The sequence below is a fragment of the Ambystoma mexicanum genome, chromosome 7q (genome assembly GCF_040938575.1).
Source record: "Ambystoma mexicanum isolate Mex_15411 chromosome 7q, UKY_AmexF1_1, whole genome shotgun sequence".
Lineage (NCBI taxonomy): Eukaryota > Metazoa > Chordata > Amphibia > Caudata > Ambystomatidae > Ambystoma > Ambystoma mexicanum.
In genome coordinates this window covers 9831632-9857982 of record NC_090941.1, presented here as the reverse complement: position 1 = coordinate 9857982, position 26351 = coordinate 9831632, and the positions used below count along the sequence as shown (strand labels likewise).

The window sequence follows — 26351 nt, the reverse complement described above, 5'->3', positions numbered from 1 at the left end:
GCAAAGACCGCGGACATGGCAAACACATCGGGGGTACGTGCCACCTAAACAAATTCATTATTTGACCCATCTCTTACTCCCCAACCCTCCCCAAGCACTTCTGTACACCAACACACTCCCCAAAATTGCATTTAGATTCTCTGTTCACCGCTGCGCTGATGGCGGATCGAAGATGGCGGGCGCATCGAAACAATCTGACGCACCTCACGCCTCACCCCAACCAATCAGCGAACACGTTGCGTGTCCGCAGACATGAGGCAAGCCGCTTATCCAATCGGTGTCCTGTCCGCGGAGCGAACAGGGAAATGTGTCTGCGGAACGGACATAGATATCACTAATTTTTTTGTCTTACGTTTTGCCCATTTTAAAAAAAACTACTGGATGGATTTACACCAAATTAACAAAAGCACGCTTTTGGAACCAAGCCGCTGCACCTACCGCAAATTAGGCAGAAATCCGTCCAGTGGTTTGAGCTGTAGGCGTGCGCAAAGTTTTTTCTCATTATGTCTCTGGGAAAAAAATTTTTGGACCCCCCCTATAACTTTGCCCTCCCCTGGACCAAACCTCACCACAATTTGCAAAAAAATTTAGAGTGGGCCACATATTTTTTTTGTAAAGTTTGCTGAGGATTCGTCCCAGGGGAGCGAAGTTATAAGCGGCCCAAAAAGTGCTCTTCCTATGGGATAAGCAACTTAACCATAATGACACAGCCACTACCGTGGGCTGTGTAATATATATGTTCATTATAATTTGATGAGAAAGTTACTGATATAAAAATGGCGTTAAACATCTGGGTTTTTTTTGGTGGATTTGTAGAGCGCACTACAGCCCACAGGCATCGAGGCGCTATGAGGAAACGTAAGAAGGCTTGATTTAGGGTTACAAGAATGAAGCCCAACAGAAAATTGCTTAGTACAGATGGTTTTGTTGCAAAATAACATTTGAAGGACTCAGCTATGATGCATACAATGAGATACATACATGTGGAAACACAGCCCTTACAAAGAGCCTCGTTTTGATGGCTTTCTGGAAGGCTGCATGAGAGTCAATCAACCTTATCTGGGAACGGGAGGGTGTTCCAGAAGGTAGCGGCCATAATTGGGAAGCTGCTACCACTTGCACGCACTCTGAGTGTAAGAGGAACGGTGATTTGATTGGAATATGCCACTCTAGAGGGTCTAGATAGTGTGGGTCTGATGATCCTTTGAGGTAGGTAAGGGGGAGCAAGCCGTGGAGACATTTGTGTGTCAAGGCGAGGGTTTATAACTTTTTTTATTCTAAGGCACAGTTTGTCCGAGTCCTTACATGGAGTATAAGTAAGTGTGTATAAGTAAGTGCATGCTTCAACGCCAGCTGGCACAGCAAATAAAACGCAGTAAAGAAAGTAAGACTACATTCTTTTCATTTCATCCATTTTAATTAAGGAATTTAAAATCACATTCATGTGTCCCAAATTTAAAATGCATTAACAACAACTGCGGTGAATACAATGTGTTGAAAATATTACTCTGATAAATGTAACCAGTTGACAGTCATATCCGGCATGCAAGAAACATTCATGTATGTGCATATTTTGATGTTTGCAAAGCATTGTTTGTAGCACAGAAGGAAGAAGATTAAGCTAAGTGACCTCGTCCCACTAAAGCCAGATTGGATAGGATGTTGAAAGATTTTTGTTGTTGCTGGGCTTCTAGGATTAAAGAGATTAAATGCCTGCATCACTCTTTTGTCTGTATTGGTGGAATACACTTGAGAATGTACTGTGTGAGCAGATAAGCCAGTCTTCGGTTAAGAAGGGAGCCTCTGCAGAGAGTGAAAGGAAATGGAAAGGGTGCAAGGTAGAAATGATCTGGCTGAACAGCGCCCACGAAGGAACTGAAAAAATCGCATAGCGCCTGCCGACCTGCCTAGCACCGGTTTCTAATAAGGATCTTAAGGAGATGGTCTCTTAACATTTTGAAGATGTGCTAAAACCATAGTGGCGTTTGAGACCTTTCGTGTCGATTTTTTTCAACGCATACTATTTGTAGCTTTCTGAAATCAGTGGAACCTAAAATGAAAAGTGTTTAAGGACTGGACTCCAACTACTATCTTTCTATTCTCTGAAAGGATGGTGCTACTCATGAAATTGCTTCTACTCACCTGCCTCTGGCCAGGAGCCGTGCTCAACAGTGAGAACTCTGAAAGCCACCACGGTCAGCATCGGAAGCACTTTCCTCCCATGGTGGACAACCGGAAGCAGCGCAGGTAAGATTCATGTTTATCAACCCTATGCTATTGTTATGTCAGTATATGACACAGGCAAACAATGTATAATGCGGCTCAATCACACCGAATTTATGAACGAATAGTGTGACCCTTCTGCGAACACATTGTAGCTGGCACAATAAAAAGATAAACACTTTTAAATATTAAAACATGCATATGTCTCTAGTACTTACAAATAAGTAAATGGCAAAACATAAATATGCCGCACAGGGGATGGCGAAAGGGGGATGTTCTGATATCATGTTATAAAATGTAATTGTGTCGAGAAGATAGCAAATAATGTCGACATGTTTGGAGTGGTCAACGCGGTTGCTTTTTTAAGTGTATTGTCTCAGTCACTTTTTTTCAAATCATATCGACATTGTGCGCACAATTCTGAAAATACAAGAAGATATATAAGCTGTTAATTGCGGTAAATTATATTAACACATGCAACAATTAAAACTCTTCACGACCCAACGTTAAAATGCAAAGACCACCCAGTGCCATCAAACATACATTATCATGCATTAGCAAAGTCACGCTCACCTCATAACAGGCCTGTTGCCATTGAATAATTACAAAATATGTCCTAATATATTTACAACTGCAATAATTAAATTCAAAATCATAGCCTCACCCATGATAGTAATTTCACCCGTCTCCAAATAAGACATTTTTGCCCAACAACATTTAAATAATGTTCACATACTGAAAACAAGTGTTGCATGGACTAAATTACGCAAGCGCACAAGAGAAAAGCATTGATTTTCAGGATAGTTAGGCAAAACTGTAATGTGCATTCGGTTTTTTATGCACCCAAATTTGAAACGCAAACAGGTGTAACATAGTAATGTTTTGTGTGTACAAATTAATACGTTATGGACATGCTCTATCATATATGTGTACACAATTGGGCCTCCACTTAAGAAAAATCATTCTACAAGTTTCAACAGTGGCGGCTGGTGATTTTAATTGGTGGGGCATAAACGTGTCACAAATAAACGTGAGTGACCGAGTGTAGCAGGGAAGTCCAAACCGAACGAGTAGGGTTTGGGAGTGAGTTTCCCCCCTTGAAAACGCTTTGAATGATGGGTTAAAATGCTGTATTATACAGCAAACCTTCTGTGAAAATTCAGGCAAAAACCAAGACAGTTTGCAATGTTTTAGAGCGTAATGTATGAAAAGATGCAAGTCACCAACAGTGCACAGAAGTATTTCCCCACACATTTCCAAGATTCCTTTCCCCACAATATATGCCACCATAAAAAACATCTTAGCACTGGCTGTGCCCATACATTTCCATGCTGGCGGCACGTATACATGCTCGTATTCCCATATTAGAACATACACATGTTTGCATAATGCCAGTAATTAAACTATAAGAAAACATGTCCATGCTACCTCTGCCAATATATGCCAGTACCTACCCATAAGAACATACACGTGTTGGCTTTGTCAATATAAATGCCATTCCGCAATAAGAAAACATGCCCCACACATAATAACACTTACGTTTGTTTTATCATAGATGCCCAGTAAAAATGCCATGCAACAGTAAGAAATTGCTAGACTGGCTGCACCAAAAATGCCAGTCTAACAAAGTAATACCTCGTATCATGCTTACTTTATCACAGTTGCTTAGTAAAAAAAATGTCATGCCACTATAAGATATGGCTGGACTGGCTGCACAAAAATTCCACTATAGCAACATAATAGTACTTATTATGCTTGTTTTATCATAAATGCCTAGTAAAGAAAATGCCATTCCAGAGGCAGAACATTTACCCAGACTGGCTGCAGCAATGCAGTCCAGTCTAACCACATAAAAACACTTATTGTGCAAGCATGTCAAGTGTTGTTACATGGCTAGACTAGACTACATTGCTGCAGCTAGCCTGGTTACACTTTATCCCTTAGAATTATTATTGTTCTACATTTCATCGCTGTCAAAACAAACGTGATATGATGTTTGCTTTAACACTTTAACATTGAAGCCTAGCTAACAAATCCACGAACCCCGCTTCACCACGGGGTGCTGGGGACAGGGATGCACCGAAATCAGAAGTCCTTTAACCAACACAGTGAGTGTGCTAAATGTTCTGTTGAGCGGGCCTCTGATTCATCCCCAAATCAATGGCCTGCTCACCAGCACGTTAAGCAGCGCTCAGTGTGCTGGTGAGCAGGTCTCTGTTCTGATGCTTTAAATCAAAGGCCTGCTCACCAGCATGGTGAGCGATGCTCCCAGTGCTGCTGAGCGAGTCTATGCTCTGAAGCATTAAATCAAAGGCCTGCTCACCAGCACAATGAGCAGTGTTCACTGTACTGGTAAGCGGATCTCTGCTTTAATGCTTTAAATAAAATACCTACTCACCAGCACAGACACCAGCACTCACTCACTGTGCTAGTGAGTGGGCCTCAGGTCTGATTCATCCCAAGATCAAAGGCCTGCTGTTGAGTGCTGATCAGTGTGCTGGTGAGCGGGCCTCTGGTTTTCAGGGCATGGGGAGTGGGTGCATTTTTCACACATTCCTAATATACATTAATGCACACGCATTCACCCTCTCACTCCCACTTGCAACCACACAACATACACTCTTTCATTGACCATGCACACATGCAGAATAATTGTTCTTACCTGCAGCCCCAGTTCGGAACCTGGTCCTCCAGGTCCTGCGATGGGTCTCTGGCTCTGCGCCACATGAACAGGAATCAGGAAGCAGGTAGCTGTTCCCGGTTCATGCACATACATGCAGGAGCCTGGTACCCCCTGGAGTATGCCCCAGCAGCTTTAAATGTGCAGAGAGGTGCAGGCGCCCCTCCCCCCACACACATAAAGAGCTGCTAACATGAGTCAAACCAATTCCTATGGCTATGATTCAGCTGACTTGTGAGATCTCGTGAGATTTGATGGAGGCCAAGTTCGGGCTCAGCCGACTTATCAGAATTGCTGAAACTCTCATAGAGATTTGGCAGGCCATTCAGATACCTACAATCTCTAAGTACGTTTGGATACAATGTGAGGCCACTTCTTAATCCCCTTCAGCTGGGCTTGACTGTTACAGGGAGTAAGACAGTTCATCCACATGAGGGGTAGTAGCTGTTTAGAGCATTGTGTTTGTTGTTTTCATATCTTAATTCCATAAATAAATATTATTTATTTATATTTCACATTTTATTTATATTTTTGTTTCGTGAAGGTCCAGAAAGCCTGACTCCACTTTGAGGAATACTTTGTGAATCAAACTGTTACTGCTTATTTTATTTATGTGCTATTTAGTTCCTTTCCCTTACCATTCACCCTACACAAAAAGCAAATCCCTTTGTGATTTTTGTATGAAGCCCTTTCCTTCCTCCAAAAAATAAGAAAAAACACCTTCTTTGTTAGAAACAGTTGTGAAAACCTTTGTGTGACATCCCCTCTGAACATTGTTAAAACCCTTTTCCTTTAACATATCTATTTTCTTTTTATTTGCACATATAATCAAATAATTACTTTGTACAATTTCATCATAAAATATTTCCAATAAAAGTAAAATCCATATGCTTCATAAAAAGAATTAAAAAACACATGCAATTCATACACCAAGTTCATAAAATATTTCCATTAAATAACACCATAATACATAATATTAAGCTCTTCCCTACCCATAAAGCTTCTGTTTGGAAAATCTAAAACAATCATTCCTATATTTAATAAAATATCAATCCCTAATGACATTCAAACATAAACAATCAACAAACAAATGCCTCATAGTTTCAGTAACGGTTTTCCCGCATAGTCGACAGAACCGCTGCTCACGGACGATGCCAATGCATGCACCGGTGATTTCAAGTGTCGGTATACAGTTAAATTGAATTAACATATATTTCCTAACTCTGGCAGCGTGTGGATAGGCCCTGAGGAATTTTGGTTTGATCATCCTTTCATCAAAGTAACCCATAAATTCCTTACTGTTTTTCTTTGTAGCCAGATCAACAGACAGCTGTTCTTTACTAGTGGCTTTCAGCACTTTCTTCAATGAATATTTATACTTAGAGAATGTAAATCCCCCATACCGCCCCCAAATAGATCGGTCCAATAAACCTCCAGTCTTTTTTGGCCATTACAAAAAAAGTTGCACATGTGAATTTTCTAGTCACTATAGATCTTATAGATCATTTAAACAAGAGCATACAGTTGCATTTCATTTATTTTTCTAGTTAGCAATACTCATTTTATCAAGACCGCAGTGCCAATACTATACAGACCACACTCACAGGGCATACTCTGAGGAAGCATCAAGAGTGTTTTCAGGGATTTCCCATCAAGTATATTTAATTCTCTGGTACATTTATGCCCCTATACCTCCACACTGTATAACATAAGGGATCTTATATTTGTTTGGTAGATGGTAAGAACAGTATGAATGGTGTCCCCACCATTTGTCCCAATAAATGTGCTCTGTGCACCTAATCTTTGTTGGACTTTACCATGCATGTGGCCCCAATGTGTGTGCCAAGATTGCAGAGGAGCAGTTGCACGCCTCTGCAGGAAATCCCTCCCCCCTACCACCTATATGTTGGAAGCCTGAGATTGTGCCATGCTTAACACCAGCAGTTGTGACCATACTGTGGCAAGTATTCGAAAAAAGGTATCCTCTGAGAAAACCCTATCAAATGTATCCCCAAAGAGACGACAAACCTATGTAGGAACTCCCTGATGGAATATAAAAAGGAGTGAAAGAGAAGCCAGTGACATCACGAAAGACGAGCGTGACCCCCTGAGAATACTGGCTGAAGAGAATGCATGGATCTTACAGAAACTGATAATGAAGTTAAGAATCAAGTAAACGTTCAAATGCGAAGAGAAGATACTGCAGAAAATGCAAGCCATTCAATAACTGTACAGATGCTCTAACGCAAGTAGATTAAGTAATCTTAGAAGCTGGCAATATTAGTGAATAGACTGCAGGCAAAGTCCCCATTGTATAGAAACTGGACATCGGTGTCATCAATTTAGTAAGCAAAAACCCATGGAGAGAAAAGGCGAGAACTGTGTTGCAGCAAGAATAAGCTGAGATTGTGGAAACAAATGGTGAAGGTGTCTGGTCTGGTACCAAAGCTGAAGCAGCCAAGGTCGGTTATCTAGTCTTGAAGGCAGTGAATGTGTGAAGCTGATCATCCCTTGTTAAGGTGCAAAGAAAGAACACCAAGCGTGCCACGTTTGATTCATTTAAGACATTTAAATGCTACAAAATGGATGAAATTGTGGTCTCCTGTCACGTGAGCCATGGATTGAAATAGAGTTGAGCGTGGAGTCCTAGAACAACGATAGTGAGTGCTCGCACTCCCATAAATTCCCAGAGACAAAAATACTTTTCAAGGCCAAGTTCAAAGACAATCTTCATAGCAGAAGGCATGGGTGATGAGAGATGTTGGGCTAATTGGGTGGGGAGGTAAAGTCAAGTCCATCTCCTGGCACCTGGGTTTGAGCTTATGTGCTGCTAAGTGAACCAAATGTTCCAGACATGTCACAAGCGTGCCAACCAATTATAGAGGGCCGTATAACAGAGGGCCTTATAGTTTGAAGACCAATGATAAACTGTGTACTTAACAGTGTTGCCGATGACATGTTTTAGAGGTAGGCATAAGTTGTCCCAATCACAATCCCAGCCCTTATAGAAAGTATACTTAGATGTTCCCTTTGAACGTATCACAATCCCTTGTAGGTTATTCTTGTTTGCCACGTAGTAAGCCTTTGTGACTGCAGGAAATTTGAAATAAGAGTGATCCTAATCAGGACATGACTGAAATATTTCACCAACTAAGCATCTGCTAATATATTTTGAGACTGTCTCAACAGCCCAATAGTGATTCCAATGAGGACAACCTTTGAAACAAGGTGTTAGGGAGAATTCTCACACATGGTTGATTTCCCTTACCTACTGAGTCCCTCAGCAGCTTTGCTGGATTTCTAGGATTTATTTTTTTCCACCTGGTAAGAGTGTGAGCCTTTTTCCCACTCTTACATGTGTTTTGCTATGTGTATTTTCTTTCTGTGTGACCTTGGCCACCACTGGAGCCTCACCTACTCCATGTGCACCACTTTTTGTGTGTGCTACACAGCACCTTCAGTGCAGTGACACAGGGTTGTCTTTGAGACTTCCCACTGACTCCATTTTTCTAGGGCAGACTACTGTCCCCCAGAAACAGGTAAAGTTGCCTTTAACTTTATATAGTTACTTTAAACCACATACCCAGTACCCCCATCTTACATGGTATTGGAAAGGGTTAACTCTTATCCCTTCTTGTCTGTATCTCTTGGAGCCTTGTTTCACTCCCTTAACATTAAGACTTGGCTGGTGGCAGTGGTATCTACCCTAACTTTTCTACCGCGATTATATTATATAAACGTGGTATTGGTTCAGGCTATTATATTAGCCTCGAACATAAACCCGCTTGACCAAATACATTTTATTTTGGTTCCGGCACGGTTTATTCGCCATTTCTTTTTGTTAAAGTCTTTCTCGTGTTTTTCTCTGCGCGCCAAACCAGGGATGACTCCTTTGTTCGCTGTCTTTTCACTGGCTTCTGCTGAGAAGCCCTCCTTAAGGCGCCTGATAATCTAGGTAGGCGGGATGTGAGGGAGGGATCTTTCGGACCCCTGCCATGGGTTCCCTTGGTAACCCAAGTCGCACTCTTGTCTGATTGGCTAAGGGGACTGGCCTTGCCAGGCCAGCCGCCCTGCTGTGTGATTGACAGCCAGGCTGTATGAACGGGGGATAACTGCATAAAAAGCAGGTCTCTGGGACTGGAAGAGAAGATTCATGACTGGAACGAAAGAAGCAACAAGGAACTGGAAGAAGAGGACCCCTACCACGACTGAACCGCCCGGTGAAGCCCTGCTGCAGGTCCGAATCACCAGAATCCGAAGACAGAAAAGATACTCCAGGAAACGTCTTCCCTTGAGCTGGTGGGACCAACCAGTTCACCCAAACTACAAGCCAGGACCCCTCCTCTGGTCGAATTTGCTGTACAGAGCTACAGTGGGCCGGATAGCCAGGAAAGTCAGACCCTGCTTGGGTTTTAAGGAGCGCACCTTTTATTCATTGTTTTGCTCTGCTGCAGGCTTCTTCCCTGGGTGGCGCACGACCCTCCAGTCTTCCTACTTTGTGTCAGTCTGACAGTCGCTTCAGGACCCGTGAGCCTGCAGGAACCACCAGGAGCGTCTGCCTCAGCTACAGCTTCCTCTCCGCTTTAAGGGACTGTGCAAATCCGCTTGTCCGTTTCGGTCAGCCGCGGTGAAAGTGTTTGAAACCTTTCTCCAATCTGAGGGCTTGTCCTTCTCTTCTCTTTGAACTAACTTTTCTACCAACCAACCTTGTCCGGAATCTGTGCCACAAACTTTACCGCAAACTACCCTGAACTGTGTGATCTTGAGCAAAAGACTTTTGACCCATTGACGTTGGCCCTAAGCCTTTTCTAGTTGATCTCCTCACTGTAGTCTCTCTTGTTCAATTGCCCTGAGTACTTACCTGTTGGTTTTGCCTAATTTCTAATAACTTTGTCTTTCCCTCCCTTTTAAATTGCTGCAGTGCCCTTTTGCTCCCACTTCATTTTGTGAGCTTAACTTGTCTGGAATTTAAGGGAAGTGGTGTGGTGTATTTATGATTGTGATTTTTAACTTGCTTAGAATAGTGAAATGTTATACAACTGTTGAGTAAATAAATATATATTATTTTACTTAGAAACCTTGAGTCAGTGTTTGCCTGAATCATAGTAATTGCTGTCCTTTGTGTAACTATTTGTACTGCTCACTTACTCTTGAGGTAAGTCTGGCTGCACCGCTACTACTACCACTATAACTGTGTAGTACAGACTTGTACCAAAGGTGAAATTTTCATGTCAATTGTAGTCTTAATTGTGTGCAGTATTCCCAAAGGGTACTGCATATAATTCTACCTAACACAAGGCATGTACCGAGAGACCTAATAATGAAACAGAAGGACGTGTCAAGTCCACAGCTCCATAGCTTAGTCTATGAGGACACCCTTTTGCAGCAATCAGACCCTATGAGGGAACAGTTATTCTCATGAATTATAGCAACGCAACTATTTGGATCAATAGAGACTCTATTTTTAGAGAATATATACAAGTTTTGATAACCTCGAAAAAAGCCAAGTAGGGTGATACATTGGCACGTGCTGTTCAATGAGTTATTGATGGATCAGTTTCAAATTATGATTTTGAGACTAGGGTCTCCATTTTTGATTTAGACATTTTGAGTTGTATATATTATGAATTGTGATTATGTTTGTGGGTTGTCAAAAAAATATAGACCATAATGTGTGTCTCACTCAGGTTTTTGAAACATGTGTTGCATTCGAATATATTAATTGTTCATTATAGATAGGACCAACCCTATTCCCTAATTTACTAATCCACAGCACTTAGGTTTCTGGTCTGTCCTTTCATACCAGTTTTCTGCTAGTTTGGGTTAAGTTTCCCAATCACCAGACCTTCAGCTGTAGTGGATGTAATTCTTTTTTGGTTATTTGTGTCAAAAGTAAATCAATTTAGCAGTGTGCAGTGTCCCTTCTACCTAACACTTACCCTATATAATGGTATGACATCAGGTCTGACGTATTTTTTGCATATAAGGATGTTTTTATGAGAAATGCACTGAGAGCCCGAGCGAATATAGGTAAATCCCTGTTTTAGATACTTTTTAATAAAACAGCACCTTAGCCATCTTCCTGAGTTGGTTCCATTATTTGGTGTCAACGTTATTCTGCATCCCCATACATTGGATGCACATTACTAAAAGGGCCATATGCTCACGTGGTAGCAGTGCGGATGGTTGGAAAAAATCCAAACTAGTTTGTCTCCTCATTTTCGAACGATCGGGCATTCTCCGCCATTAGCCAGAAGATCACAGGAATTCCTGTGGAGAGCGGCCGGTAGAAATAAACTTGCAAGAAAAACCGAGACGGTGGGGGCAGGTCCCTGCCCGCTTCCACGGGTGCTCTGCGTATGAAAGGCGAAATGGTCGTATTGGAGGAGAAGTTTTGATACCGAAGACCTCAAGTGGATTCATGAACGAATGCTGAGTAGACTAAGTGGAATGGCAAATGAAGGGGATGGGATTGTGATAATATTTTAAGTAACTTGAAATATTTTGTAAAGAAAAGATAGCGCCTAGAGGCCTCGCTCATGGGAGTTTCATAAGGAGATGTTTCAAATCCCAACGAGGGTAGAGCAGAAACATATAACGCGTGAACAGGTTTAAGTAAGGTGACGTCTCAAATCCTGAATGGGTATAAAGAAAAGGCAAGAAAGAAAAATGTGATCACAGTGTTTATTAATCTGTACTATCGACTAGTCTGTATGTTGTTTGTTGAGTAAAAATATCGAAGAGCAATAGAAGTTGTAAAATAATTGAAAAAGCTGAGGAGCAATAGTGATTGAGCATAGCGAAGTGATTGGTACCAATCAAAAGGTAGAGATAGCTTATAAAGAAATTAGAGGCTTGAGCAGCGATTGATGGTGCATGCTCATATTTGTTGTTTTTAAACATTGAAAAGTGTTGATTTAAGGAAAGGTATAACGTTTATTTAATAGTCTGGTAACTATTGACAGTCAATTGAGACTTGTCATCATGGGAGATACTCCCCTTATGCACTTATATAAAACTTTACCAAAGCACATAACCAAGCTTAAACAGTATAATGCGGAATGAGTGAAAGGCACGGCAGATAGAAAAGGGGGATCATTGTCAAAAGGGGGATCATTGTCAAAAGCGGTATTGCAACACATGGCTACATACTTGCACGCTGCATACACAGGGAAGAAATTAGAGAAGCGATTCGCAATTTTTGAGCTCTGGAAAATGTACCAAGAAGAAATGTAAGATCCGCCACTTGAGGAGTGAATGCTTAGTCAGTGTAAGGAGGAAGCTGTTGAGCCCTCAGCTCCCCTTACCTCACACTAAGTAAAAGATGCTAGTACAGAAGAAATAGGGTTATATCCTTTAAAGGAGTTAAAAACCGCAATGAGGTGCATTAATCTAATTTTCAAACCTTCTATAGTAGCGATGATAGTCCACAGGAGAATAAGAGAAAAGAAGAGATTGATACGATCATACAAGATAAAGAAGAAAGGAGTGAGCGGTCAAATCTGTCGACAGAAATAGACAGGGAGATTAAGAGATGGGAAGGAGAGAAGGATAAAGCTGATGAGATAGCGCTCGTGCAGAACGAATGGGTGGGAGGACAGATATTACTTAAAATAAATCGGAAAATCATCGAGGAAGTTAGGCAAAGATAAGATAAGGATGAACAAGAAAGAAAAGACAAAGAACGAGAGAAGAGATTGAAAGAAGACAAGCAGAAAAGGAAGAGCAGGGAGCAACAAGACAGATATATCAGGAGGAGCAAGAGAGAAAAGAACAGGCAGAAGAACAAAGAAGGTATGACAATCCACAGAGAGCGATAGAAGATAGGGATAGAAGAGAAAGGAAGAGAGAAGCGGAGGAAGCAAAAGACGAAGGGACAAAAGATTACAGAGATGAAAGGAAGAAGAACAAAGAAGGTAAGGAATAAGGAGAGAAGAACAAAGGCAAGAGGAAGAAAGAATCAGAAGGGATGCGATAAAGCGAAGAGAACTAGATGAAGAAATAGAATGAAAAAGAAGACAGCATGGTCTTGATACCAGTCTAATTCGAAAGGAACCAGAAGGGCCAAGCCCAGAAATACGATGGGACAGAATAGAAGAGATTCCTCTGATGAAGGAAGCAATGCCAATGGCATCTAGAGTAGTATTGGGAGAAGAAAGCTTTGATGCCGTGAGCATCAAAGAAAATATCGATAAGGCCTATCAAGAATTAAAGGAAGGTAGCAAGTGTGGAATTCGAGGGAAGAGGGATCAATCCCTAGTATTTCAATCACGAAGCAAAGAAGAAATTCTGTTTATTCACGGACATAGAGCATTGTTCTTAAGCAGACTGAACCTAGACAAAGGTGAGGAAGATAATAGTCACGCTAGTTGGGGGGAAAGAGAATCCAGTCTTGGGGTAGAAGGAGGGAGTGTTTGTGCCCCTGAAGGATGCCTGCAAATGGATAAAGAAGTAAGATTGTCGGATCTGGACCAACCTAAGGATAGGATGCCAGATTCCGTAGCATATCCAGAGCGTCCCCAAGCACGATCATGTAGTGATAAGGGAGAATCGCTGCCATATGTGAGCAGGTTAAGATTGTTACAGACAAAAGGACAGACAGGGACGATCGTCCCTGCCCTAGATAGACTAATGCTGGGAGCCAACTCTGGGTCGGGGTTCAAGCAGTTTCCCTTATTGGAAAAAGGGGGAGCAAGACCACAGTATATCCCATGGCCGCAGATGGACAAGGATAATTAAAGGTTTAAGCTCCAGATTTTGACTTCTGGCGCTGGGAAATAGATATAATAATTAGAAAACATGACAGGAGGAAACCCGCTGGCCATAGGGAACATAAAAGGTCCCCTGGTAGCTATTCTTGGGGAGAGAACTGATGGCATTGAAGGAGAGCAGGATATTCAAGTGTGACAGCACGAAACAAAGCGCCTGCTGGAGCGCTGTTTAATAATTGTAGAACCGATGATACATCAGATATGGGTGCAATTATGACACGTAAGATGAAGGAAGATGAAGAAGCTATTGCTTACATTCAGGAGAAATGGCAACTTGAAAATTGTGAGCCGTGAGAAAAGACAGTGGCTTTATTTTACCACATTTTAGGCTAGGGGTTGCCTGAGCCAGTACAGAGGCAGATGAAAAAGCAAGTAGGAATGGAAGCAAAACCATGGGCTGAGATACAGCTGACGATAGTGCACCATTGTCGGTTATTACAAGAGAAAAATAGGAAGAAAGTTGAGACTAGGAAAATCGAGGAAGTCAAGTTAGTTCAGAAAAAACTGTCTACATTTGCCATAGAAGGGGCGGTATTGACAAGTGGAGAAGGATTGGGAATGCAGGAAGCAAGGGGTGCATTGCAGGTGAGTAATCAGCGCCCGATGGATCAAGGTGGATATGGGTTTGTGCCATGAGGCAGAGCTATGGGCTATAGAGGAAGAGGAGGTGGATACCAAAATAATCAAGGTGGGTTTTAGAATACACAGAATGTGAATCAGAGTAACCAAGGAGGATATAACCAAGGGGAACATGTCAGACGGGCACCCCTAGTATGTTGGACTTGTGGGATGACAGGGCATATTGTACGCGTATGTGGAAGCAAGGGAATGTACAAAATGGCCAATTTTCAAGAGGGGGGAAAGTTTATCCTCCATTATATAGCACACAAACTAGGGAAGGGTACGGCCAAGATCACACATTTCATCAGACACAAGCACTGCAAGTACAGCAACAAGAGATAGTGCAAATGAATCCACCACAAGGGCAGTCGCAACAAGCCCCTATTCAGACTTAGCAGTATGCAAACACAGGACACTTGCACAAAGGAGGTTTGCCTGGCCATTCAGTGCTGGACCGCCCTTACAATGGCTACAGACTCTAAAACTGGGAGAAAAAAAACACAGAACAGGTTATCATGCCATGTTCTTTCTAGAGGGGGGTACCTGCTACCTTTTTTATATAAACACAGGACAAGTGCTGACACCCATAATAGGAGGTGTCACTGTGGTAGAAGGAAATCCTTTCACAGGGACGGGGATGAGCCATACCCACAATAGGACACCTCACAGGGTGACTTGATGTGTTCAGTACTATCTTTGACACCAGACCCCCAAGAAGAAGCAAGGGTCGATGTGACGATAGGAGGCAAATCCTTTTCTTTTCTTGTTGACACTGGAGCTACTCGTTCGTGTATACGAGAAGGAAATATCCAATGTCAGGAATTGCCATGAATGCTCAAGGGTTCTCTGGAGCTACGAGGCAAGTTCCTTTTACTAATGAATTGCAAATCTCTATAGGAAAATATGACATGCTTGTTCCTTTGTTATATTCATGACAGGCACCGGTTAGCATTTTGGGAAAAGATTTGATGACAAAACTAAATATGTCAGTTTCATTTACTGATCACGGAACAGTGTGTTCCACTCCAGGAATACACTATTTAAACGTGGGTTAATTTATGCTGGTGTTTACAGGGCAAGTGGTTCTGCCGGGCTTTCCAGTAGATCCAGAGATTTGTCTATATGGAGTGAGCATTTTACTGACATGGCTACCTGGCTTGGTGGGAACATTTTTGAGGATACCTGATGAGTTTTTGTTTAGACCACGAATACCTATGGACGAAGAGGGGGGACAGGCTATGCCTAAAGAGTTAGGAGCAACCATAGTACGAAGGGAAATGGCAATGCTTGATGGAGTGGATGATGAGGGTAGACCATGGAGAACAGTAATAGCTCTCGAGGAAGGGTACAGAATGACTGACATAACTGATGAAGACATGTTCAGGTACGACCAAACAGATGATGTAGTGGTGTTCTTTATGAGCATAACATACTGGATAAGGATAGAAAAGAGGGAAGTCCCACAGCGAATGGCGATAATGGGGCAGCATCCAGCATTTTTTCAGGAAGACTCGGAGAAGGTGCCAAGCGTCCTTTGGACCACAGGTCCTTATGACGTAGGTTTATTTAAGTAAATAGTGGAAGTTAAAATAAAGCTGAGCCAGGAGCAATTTTACCTCACGCAAAACAGTACCCCATGTCTCGAGAGGCTGATTAAGGTATATTTCAGACCATTTCAGCATTGATGAAACAAGGGATTCTGGTGCCATCGGAATCCTCATGTAATACCACAGTATATCCTATCAAAAAATCTAAAGGAGGGTCTTGGAGATTTATAGAAAATATGAGACCGATTAACCAGATTATAGATGATATGATATATGATATGATAGTTTATTTATATAGCGCCTATACACAATGTGTTTCAAAGCTGCAGAGTTTCCTCTAGTTCCTAATCCGGCGACGATACTATGCAGTATCCTGGTGGAAGCTCGATATTTCACGGTGATCGATTTAAAAAATGTGTTTTTCTCAATCCCATTGCACAAAGACTCACACGACTTGACTTCCTTTACGTTCTGCCAAACTCAACTGAAACATACTAGTCTGCTGCCAGGGTACTATGAGTCCCCATCGATCTTTAACAGAGTCATACAGATGGATTTAGGCAATATTGATCTTAAGAGTGCAGTGATACAATACGTTGATGACATTTTAATTTGTAGCACCACAGAAGATGAGTGCAGACAAGATTCTATTCAGTTGATGACTATTCTAGCAGATAAGGGATATAAGGTAGACAAGGAGAAGTTACAATACTGCCAAGAAGAGGTGTTATACATAGGGCCGCTAATTTCACATGAAGGAACGAAGGTGACACCTGAAAGAGCTGAGGCGATTATGAAAACCTCAAAGACAAATACAGTGAAACAGATGCAACAGTTTTTGGGGTTATGCAACTATGTTAGAGCCTGGGTGTATGATTACAGTACATACACAAGACCCCTTTTGCAAACTTTAAAGATAGACAAGTGGATAAAGTAGAATGGACTGAAGAAATGGAGGAAGGGTTTGAAGTGCTAAAAAAGCAATTTGTACAGCCCTTGTTTTAGGAATCCCCAATTATGCTGAGGAATTGTATTTATTTTTGCACACAAATGGGACAGTCATTACAGCAGTGCTTACACAGAGAACTACATTGGGGTACAAGCCTTTAGCGTATTACAGTTGGATTTTTAGATCCACTTATGAAAGGACATTTTCCTTGCAAACAATCTTTGACTGCTGCCACGTTCTGTGGGATGTATTAACCCACTTATGCTCTGCCCTGCGGCATCACTGTGTGCTGATGGTGCCAGAATTATCAAAATGGCCGCAAAACCCCTATGCATGCCAAAACCTATTGAAATCGCGCTTTGCAACACGAAAAGATGGCTGCCACACCTACCATGCACGTTTTCAGTGGTGGACCGGAGACCTCACTCCTGAAACATGTCACTGGGTTTCACAACAAGTAAAAATGGAGACTGCATGAAAAGCAGTGTTTTGCTGGAAGGAATCCAGAATCTTGTTTTCAAATCCTTTTTATTGGTTGCTGAAACGGCAGAATGCCGATCCAAAACACCATAAAACATCCAATATTCTTGCTGGGTGTTACTAGTCACTTCATTCAAGAAATCATTATGAACATACAATGTCATGAAAAGTGTAATGTGTCATCAAATAATTCACAGCAAGATTGAGCCTGCCTGTGAAATCTGTCAAAATATGGGCACAGTACCAGCGGCTGCCTGTATGACAGCTGCCAGTGGATTGCATCATAAGGATTTAAACTTGGACAATTGTATTCTAATGTCTGAAATGTAAGTGACCTGTCATTGAGAGTAACCTAGGTTGTCACTATTTAAATCTCATGGTTTAGAAGCTGGAATAAGTGTTTTAGCTGCTTGTTTGAAACTTGCAAGTTTGTTTTAAACCAAGAAAATAATGTAACAAAATGACATTTACATTTAGGCCTGACTCAAAGCCAAACCAGTATAACAACTTCTTCCCACAAAGGCCAGGCTCCTCTCTCCACCAGGAACTCACACCCATGTGATGATTAAGGGGTGGGAGGAGAATTTGGGCTGCTGTGGGAAAGGGACAATGGACTGTCTCCAGCTCAAGGAAATGCTAATCAGGAAGAATCGTAAATGGCCTATGCCAGAAGGAAATGGGAGGAGATTGCTCTTGAGTTGCAAGAAGAGGAAGGAGGTGGGGACAGACAACCATTTGTTGATTCACAAGGACAAAAAGCACATTTTGAAAACCCCAGAATTGTGATTTTAATTTTTGGCTGCACATTCTAAGAGGTGCTAGAACTCTGTGCTATGTTCTGGGAAGTAACCGTGGAAATGATGGTTTTGCAGCAAATGTATTTATGTCAAAAGCATGAAACTTCACACGCTTATGCCCCTATACAATGTGCACATTTGTGGAAACTTGCTCCGAAATTGGACCATGTGTTCAGGACAAAAAGGGCAAATTTCTGTCAAAAGCAGACCCAAGATCCTACAGCAACGGGGCTTGGAAGAGGATCTGCTCCACAAAATATGTAATCTATATATGTTATTGTTAGAAAGGTTGCACACTTGTAAATATGTATTGTGCTAAAAGTAGATTTTATGTTCAAAAGCAAAGGGGAGGATTCTCTGACTCATACACCTACATCATCATGGTGACACCCTGTTTTCTCCTCCAATCAAGGGAGAGAGGAGACTCTAGCCAATAGCCTGGAAAGGGGGCGCGCTTAGGATAATCCAGCATACACACCCCCTTATCATATGCATAAATAGAGAAAGCTGAGGACTTAGAAGGACACAGATTCACCCACTATCCTGATCCTGGTGGAACACCCTGCTAGAGAACCATACATTTTCCTTGCTCCTGACTCCAGAAACTTGGCAAGCAGAAAGGCCCATTCCCTTAGTTGAACCATTTTCAACTGGGCCTTGAAATTAAAGAAACCAGAATTCACCCCCCAGAAACCTAAGGGGAACAAAAGAAACAGCCGGGCTGTGCTGTAACTGCTTTCCTGCTAAAAGAATTATTACCAGAATCAAAAGACCCAATCCAGTTGTGCTGTGCTGTGACCAGAGAGCCAATGCAGACCCAGTCCAGTCGTGCTGTGGCATACAGACCAGAGCGCCTTGCTGTCCAGTCCGGTGTGCCCAGCAGTATTTCTGAGCAGAATCCCTGATCTTGACGGACCAGAATTCCTGACAGTTCTGTTCAAACATAAATAGTGAGTATCCATAGAATAGGACTGTGTCACTAGCATATGTACTGTCCATAGTAATCCCTATCTAAATCCATCCTATATTGTCTTCTGAACCTGATCTTGTTAGGATCTTGTTAGGAATACTTTTGAATTGTCAGAACTTTCTTGCGTTAAGTCTCTCATTTGTATTTAATGTCATAAATCATTAGGGTTGTGAACAAATAATTTGAATCCCAGAAAGAAATTGATTATCCACCACACGAAGGTACCCTGGCCAGGAATGATGAAGATTTATGTGTGGCATTCTCTTTTTCTCTAGTCATAATCTAGTATAAAGAAATTCCATTTGTCTTGTTAAAGTGCATTTCCGTTTCCCATTTTTTGTGCCTATTTGAAAAAAAGACCTCCACTAAAACGTCCATAACTTCTGCAATGTTCATGCTAGAAACGAAATTGCAACTTCTGCTTGTAGCTCATATCCACAGCATTCCATAGAACCAAAAGCATATAGTTTTCCCACAATCGCGATTACCGCGCGTAGAAAAGTTTGCCGCAAATTGGTTTTAGGAAATTTCTATAACGTCTAAATCAGCTTTCGATTGCACCCGACCTCAGTTTTAAGTTTTCACATTGCTTATTAGTGTCAAATCATTGCTAGTGTTTGTCTGCAACTATATAAAGTAGCTCCCATTAGAATTTAAACAATTTCACCAATTTAAACCAGATTTAGTGTTTTACCCAATCCATTCTCAGATAAGATTAAAATGATTTTGACGGTTTGCCAATCAGTTCTGTTTCTCTCTTGTGTTTGCTGGGGGGAAATCGGGATTGACATTTTGTTTGAATTCTGCATTCCTGAAACCTGTTCTCTCTCCTCCTATCGCTTTCCATTGCATAGTGGGGGGGGTCTGCAGGGGGAACTAGTAACCACATTGCTATTTGATTTGAACACACACAAAAGTATTATTTCTGTTCTGAATTGTCTTGCTCACTATTACTACTTGTGATTAAAGAGATTGCTTAGTGTTACCTCACCCCATTGGTGATCATTGTATAACCATTAAACACAATGTGATTATATTGTGAACTACATAAATAAATATTTTTACTTTGCAAACCAGCCTGATTCCTGGTTCAGTGTGACCGGGGGGGTTCCAAGAGAGGGGCGTGATATGAGTGGAACATCGTTCAGAATAAAAGAACTTTTAGACACAAATAAATAGGATGTCAGTTGTGCATTACACGCTAGGCATTGACTTAGGTGAAGTGCCAGATTGAAATCACTTACAGTTCTCAATTGAGAAGTCTACAAGTATTGTTATGGGCTACTCCATGAATTTCTTCATGGAGCATGCTCTATTTGCCATTTTAGAGAAACCCAAAGGCACATTGACATCCCAAAGAGCTTCTGCTTATGAGGTAATGATTTCTAATCCAATGATTAAGATTGTAAAATGTAAAATAGGGAATCCTATCATGTTTATAGCTGAGCCAATAGAAGAAGACGATCACTTGCATGACCGTGCTAATTATGTGGAATTTTTTTGATGATATACCTTGTGTGAAGGAGAATGCTTTAGCAGGAGGAGAAATTCTCTTTATTGATGGTTCTTCGAAAATGTATCAGACTAGTGGGGAAAGGCATGCAGGCGCTGCAGTAGAAAACACAGATTAAATGGAAAATGTGAAGTTGTAGCAAGTGCAAGGCTACCGTCTCACTTTTCAGTGTAAGCAGCAGAATTAGGAGCGCTTATTGTCGTGCTCGAGAAACACAAAGGGCAGCAAGTGACGGTGTACAGTGACTCCGCTTACGTGATGTCAACTGTACACACAGGATTAGCACGTTGGTAAAGGAGGGGCTACCTGCGTGCAGACGGCACTCCAGTGCAGAACGCATCCTTGTTGGACCGGCTTATTAAGGCACTACAACTCCCAGTGGGCATAGCACTCGTTGAATGCGCTGTGAATACTAAGCAAACAGATTTTATCTCTTGCAGGAATGAGGCCGCAGACGAAGAGGCCAAAAGGGATGCATATTCCCCAGATATTTCAAATTTTGATGCTGAGAGTATTAAAGAAAAAGTAGTTACATCCATGTTAGTTCAAGATGGGTTTAATACATTGTCAATAACCCAACTAATGGAGATTCAAGGGAGTGCACAACAGGAAGAGCAATAATTGTGGAAACTAAGGAGGTGTTCTTTATCCCCCACAGAAGCATTATAGTGACAAGAGAACACTGGACAGCCGGTGATGCCAGTAGCATTATTAAAGGTGGCGCTTGCACAGCTGCATTACTCCACGCATGAAACTAGGGAGAGCCTTGCTGCTACAATTGCGGAAGGCTGGTTGATTCCGATTTTATTGGAGCACGTTGCACTATTTATGGCAAACTGCATGTTTGTCTGCATGTCTGCGCATGTCCTCTTCAATGTACAACTCACAATACTAGAATTAGCACTAGAACTCAATGCGCAGTCTGGGACAATAATATAAAAATGTAGAACAAACATCTGTGGATTTGTGGATCTTCTGTTTGCAATTTGGGGTGTGTGTGCGTGTGTGTGTGTGTGTGTGTGTGTGTGTGTGTGTGCGTGTATTTGTGAATTGGGGCTATGAGGATATCTATGTTCTGCTGCAAAAGTGTGTACTTGTAATTTTTTGAAAGTGTGTGTTGTGTGGTCCTTTTTTACTACAGTGCTTTGACGATTATGTGTGACTGAAATGTTGTTTGCTAGTATGATGCATTGCGTTTGCTGTGTTATTGAGATGTTTTTTGCCCCATTGATGTAAAAGAGTGAGCCAGGCACTTGTTGTTGATGAGTTTGCATTGTGTATTATGGGTGTTGGTTGGTTGCTGCTCTGTTCTACTGTTGTCTTGTGTGTGCAGTATGTTGCCCATGTGCACTTTGTATTGTGTATGTGTGCAATGGGTGATATATATATATATATTTTCTTTTTTATTCAAAGCATTCAGCGTAAATAAATACAAACTTTTGCTTTTAAAAGAAAATTGCACCGCCTCATTGCACAGCCAAACCACTGTTGTCAACTTTTTTCTTGCATCACTCCTTTTGAATTGTCCATCCTTTGCATTATGGTTTGGCAGTGTGATTCCGTTCCTTACTATCACTCCCAGATTTGGGATTATTCCTCAGTCAGGATTCTCTGTTTCCTATTCTATGTCAGTCTCTTTAGCATAGGTTCCAGAAACATTCCAAGAGCTCTTGTTGTTTTTTAATTTGGGTCATCATACAAAGCTGACCACCACAGTTCAGGATCTAGACCATAAGATGACATTAATATTGGCTGTAATAATTTTCCCCTTTCTGATCTCAACTCTGGGCAAAACAACGTCAGGTGCCGCAGAGATTCTTGATCCTGGTTAGGGCAAAGTGTGCTGCAGGTGCTTCTGTGGAATTCTCTGGAGGGCGAGGGGCAAAGGAGAGAAGCAAGTGATGGGTGAACAGTATGAAGAGGAGAGGATGGTATAGATCAATAGACAGATGATGGGGAGAGGGTACATATGGACCAAAAGAGAATATGAGATGGCGAGGGAGTATTCGGAGAAGATGAGGTGGGGTAATGCATTGGGCGACAGGGGAGCAAAAGAAGGGATGGTGAAGAGAGAAGTGGAGGCAGAAGAGATGAGGAAAGCTGTGATTGAAGGGAGTGATGCGCTGAGAGAGTGGAGAAGGCCAGGATGGCTCATTGGCGGGATGGAGGCGGAGGCTGGGGGCCAGAGACGATATGGAGTGAGGTGAAGAATGGACAGGACAAGCAGGAAAGAGGCGAAATCAGGCACAAAGGAGAGAAGTAGAATGAGTGGGAGATGTAAACCAAGGGATGAGTTGGTCGACAGAGCAGAGATTATGGGGCTGCAGAAGAGAGGTTGAAAGAACAAAAGGGAGAGAGGGGAGAAAATGGCAGAGATGTAATGTAGTTCAGATGGATTAAAGTATGCTGTTATTGTTATGGCGTTGGTTAAAGAAGCCTAGGATGAGAGAAGTGTATGCATCTGATTGACATTTGAGAACTTAAAGTGGGTTTACTGTTTGTGGGAGATGGCTTTGATAGTGGGTGAGTGCATTCAGCTAGTTTAACTGCAAAATAACTTGCCTGGGATTTACTGGGTGCAGGACTTGATGTGTGGTCGAGTGTGAATGAAGTGAAAGTGAATTAAAGTTATTGTGCTACATTGTTTCTACTCACAATATATTTGCAAGAGCTGCCACTGACAGTGAAAATACATAGATGGACATAATCTGAAGTATTTGAAGACCCACAACTAAATGCGTTCCATAATTTTCTAGCAAAGTACCCAAATCCATTCAGTGATATTTAATCATATTATGGGGTATTAAGATTCATGTTCAATGAAAGTTATTCGTTTTAGATGTAAATAAAGAAAACATTCTGGGAAATATGAATTAAACCCATTAATGTGCGGCATTTGCATTTGCCACGATACTTTTCCACTGCATGTCGGAGCCAAAACCCAATACATTTTGCATTTAGGCGTTTCGGCTGCGTGCGAGTGTAGCGAATCGTTCTTTTAAATGGAATGCTAATGGAAGTTTCTGGTGGATTAAGCATTTGTTTAGTTACATAGACTAAGGGATTATGCACAGTTCTTACTGGTTTGTTCTATTTATGGAAATAAGTGCTTCTGAAATCACACTTACTGAAAATCCCATGGCCAATATTTTTTTCCGCTTGGATGGGTTTTAGCTATTGTATTAAACACTATGCAATTCCATCTATCTTCACATGTGTCTGTCCATACATCTCGCTGCCCATATTTTACTTCACAGTCGTGTGTGCTTTTCGTTTGTCTTTTTCCTTTCTTGGTTTTATTAATCCATGTTCTGGTCCCTTACGGCCAAGTTTTCAATCTCTGTGAGTTTGAATTCCCTCTCAGGCTCCATCTGTTACGTTTTCGTTGTTTCTCTTTTCTCGCCGCATATCTCTCGCATTCGATTTTTATCTGTTTCTGTCCCTCTCCGAGACTCCCTTCAGTAAAGCATGAGACTATCAAAATATCATGCGCTATCACTGCATTCTGTGATTTTCTCTGTCAATGCAAATATCAGAGCTGGTTAGTCGTACACCAGCTCTGCAGGACAAGAACACCCTGGTAAAGGGAACTGTCTATTTTCAGTTTTGGCTCATAGGTGGAACTTTCGGTATGGGTAAGTTGCATGGCAAGAGGGGCACACAGCCTGCAGGTTTTTGCGCTTTGGCTTTATACTCGTATTTGCAACGTGCCTGGCTATGTCATGTTGATCCCATCAACTACACGCCTATCCCTGCCCAAACCACACTCACAGGGGTATTGCTTAATAAAAAGCTCTTAGATCTCTAAGCAGGAAACACTGTCCAAGCAAGCAGGGAGATGGCAAAAGAAATGTAACAGAAAGTAGGCCTTATTTGCTAACATGACACCTCTAGTTCCCTTTGTGTTTGATGCGCCTTCATGTAATTTCACAGTAAACTGTGGAGGACACAGTGCCAGATTTAAGACATAAGGCTTTTTAGGGTTGAATGATTAAATGGATCAGGTGGGCTGGATGTGGAGGAGCGGGAAATGATCTGGGTAAGCCGACTTTTGGGCAATCATGGGTGAGTCAATAGTGCATTTTTATTGGTTAGTGTCTCATCAGTCTGTCTGTTTTTAACATATTCTCTTTTTTATTGCTGTTACAATTCAATGCCCGACCACTTGGCTTATGGCGTCTGGCAATGGGATTTTCTCATTAAAAAACACTTGTGTAAATCAGGCCCTTTCTCTCATCGCCGCAAATTCGAGATAGAATCAAATATAACAACGTATGCCATCAACCCTGCAAATAATAATGACAGTTTTCCAGAGACAAAATGTATGTGCTTGAAAAAACATTGGATAGCTGGCCGTGAACTACCAAAACCACAACAGCGGCAAACAATTGATGTAATATGGTATAGATTGGGCATTACAATTGTGGCTAAATGTTTTGTGGTATAAAATGTCATTTTTCCACTGTCCCTCTAACATTTGAGTAGAGAGTTGAAAAGTTGCCCTCCATTGCAAAGCTAAACTGACCTTTATGGGTTGTCTTCAAGGAAGCACTGAGTGTCACCTGGCTGCGATCGGCATGACTATCGACAAATTGTTGGATTGCCCTCATGCCTTACCATCTTTAAAAAGCAAATCTGCAGTATGTGATGCTGACTCGAGCCTGTCTAAATTGCAGGACATTTCTTTTATTACATATATGCAGGACAGAGTTTTACCCCTAACCGGCTCGGTTCGTGTTTGATGAAACCGGTCAATACTCAAGGTGTTTTATGACCTATTTAAGATTCGACATTCTTCCCACTAAAGAACATTTGGGTAGATGGAGTGGGACTCCTTATGAAGAAAGGGCAGGTAGGCTATGCAAGTGCTCCATTGAAACTATTCGTCACATGCTTACCTGTTGTCCAAATTTGACCAAGTTATACAACAAAGGGTACGCACTGGATAAACATCACAAGTATTTTGTTCCATCCAATCAATTTGGGAGCTACATCTATTGTGCTAGGTGTACATTTGCAACAGCGGGGGCCTGTTATATTTGGAAAGAGATGATGAGACGGGTAGAGCCCATCACTTGTTGATTGATTGACTTCATTTGAATTTGAAGCTTCGTGAATTTGATGAGATATAGCTCTGTTAATGTGTAAATGTTGTTTTGTTCTATAGCAACAAAGGTGTTATTTTATGGTTGAGATTAGTATAAGTCATGATATGTATCCTTTGAAGTAGAATGTTAAATAGATTGGTGGTATATGATGAATTAATAGCTGTTGTGTTTTAAAGTAATGTTATGTGTTTAATATAATTGTATGTAACATGTGATGCAGAAGGTTGATTTTTTAACCATTGCATATTAAAAAAAATAAAAGAAATTTCAGAGCCAAAATGCCGATTTTATGACTGAAGAGTCCTACAGTACCTTTTCTGAACAGAATGAGGTTAACTTCTGTTGCCATCTATCGACCACTCCCAACTTGTAGGCATTGGTATCGTGCTTCAAGATAACGACAGGTGCCAAATAGAAACAGAGCACCAGCAACCTTGCAAAGGGTCTTGTGTAAATTTTAATCGATTCTTGCCTCCTTGGTGACTAGATTGGACATGCTTATGACCCAGTGTATGAATATATCTAGCAACCAGCTGGTCATCAAGGCAATTGTCTCCAAAATAGCTAATCCTCAAGCTATGGCAGAGAACTGTAGCCTAACGAAAGCCATAGGTATAGTTACATAGCCAGATGACACGGGCCCCTTGGTAAGGGGTCCCAAAGTAGGGTAATGCTGCCTATTATTAAGAGTA

General features: G+C 41.6%; 1 protein-coding gene across 3 annotated transcripts in view; it reads left to right on the top strand.

The window, feature by feature from the left end:
• Positions 1 to 1776: 1776 nt before the first annotated feature.
• GABRR3 (gamma-aminobutyric acid type A receptor subunit rho3) overlaps positions 1777 to 26351 on the top strand; it is a 2040413-nt gene continuing 2015838 nt past the window's right edge. The window contains exon 1 of one of the 3 annotated variants that reach the window (XM_069639260.1): positions 1777 to 2247. In XM_069639260.1, coding sequence (XP_069495361.1) covers positions 2111 to 2247 — 137 coding nt within the window. In that variant the 5' untranslated portion in view covers positions 1777 to 2110. The remainder of the gene's footprint in view (positions 2248 to 26351) is intronic. The other 2 variants (XM_069639257.1, XM_069639256.1) reach the window with 2 other exon arrangements.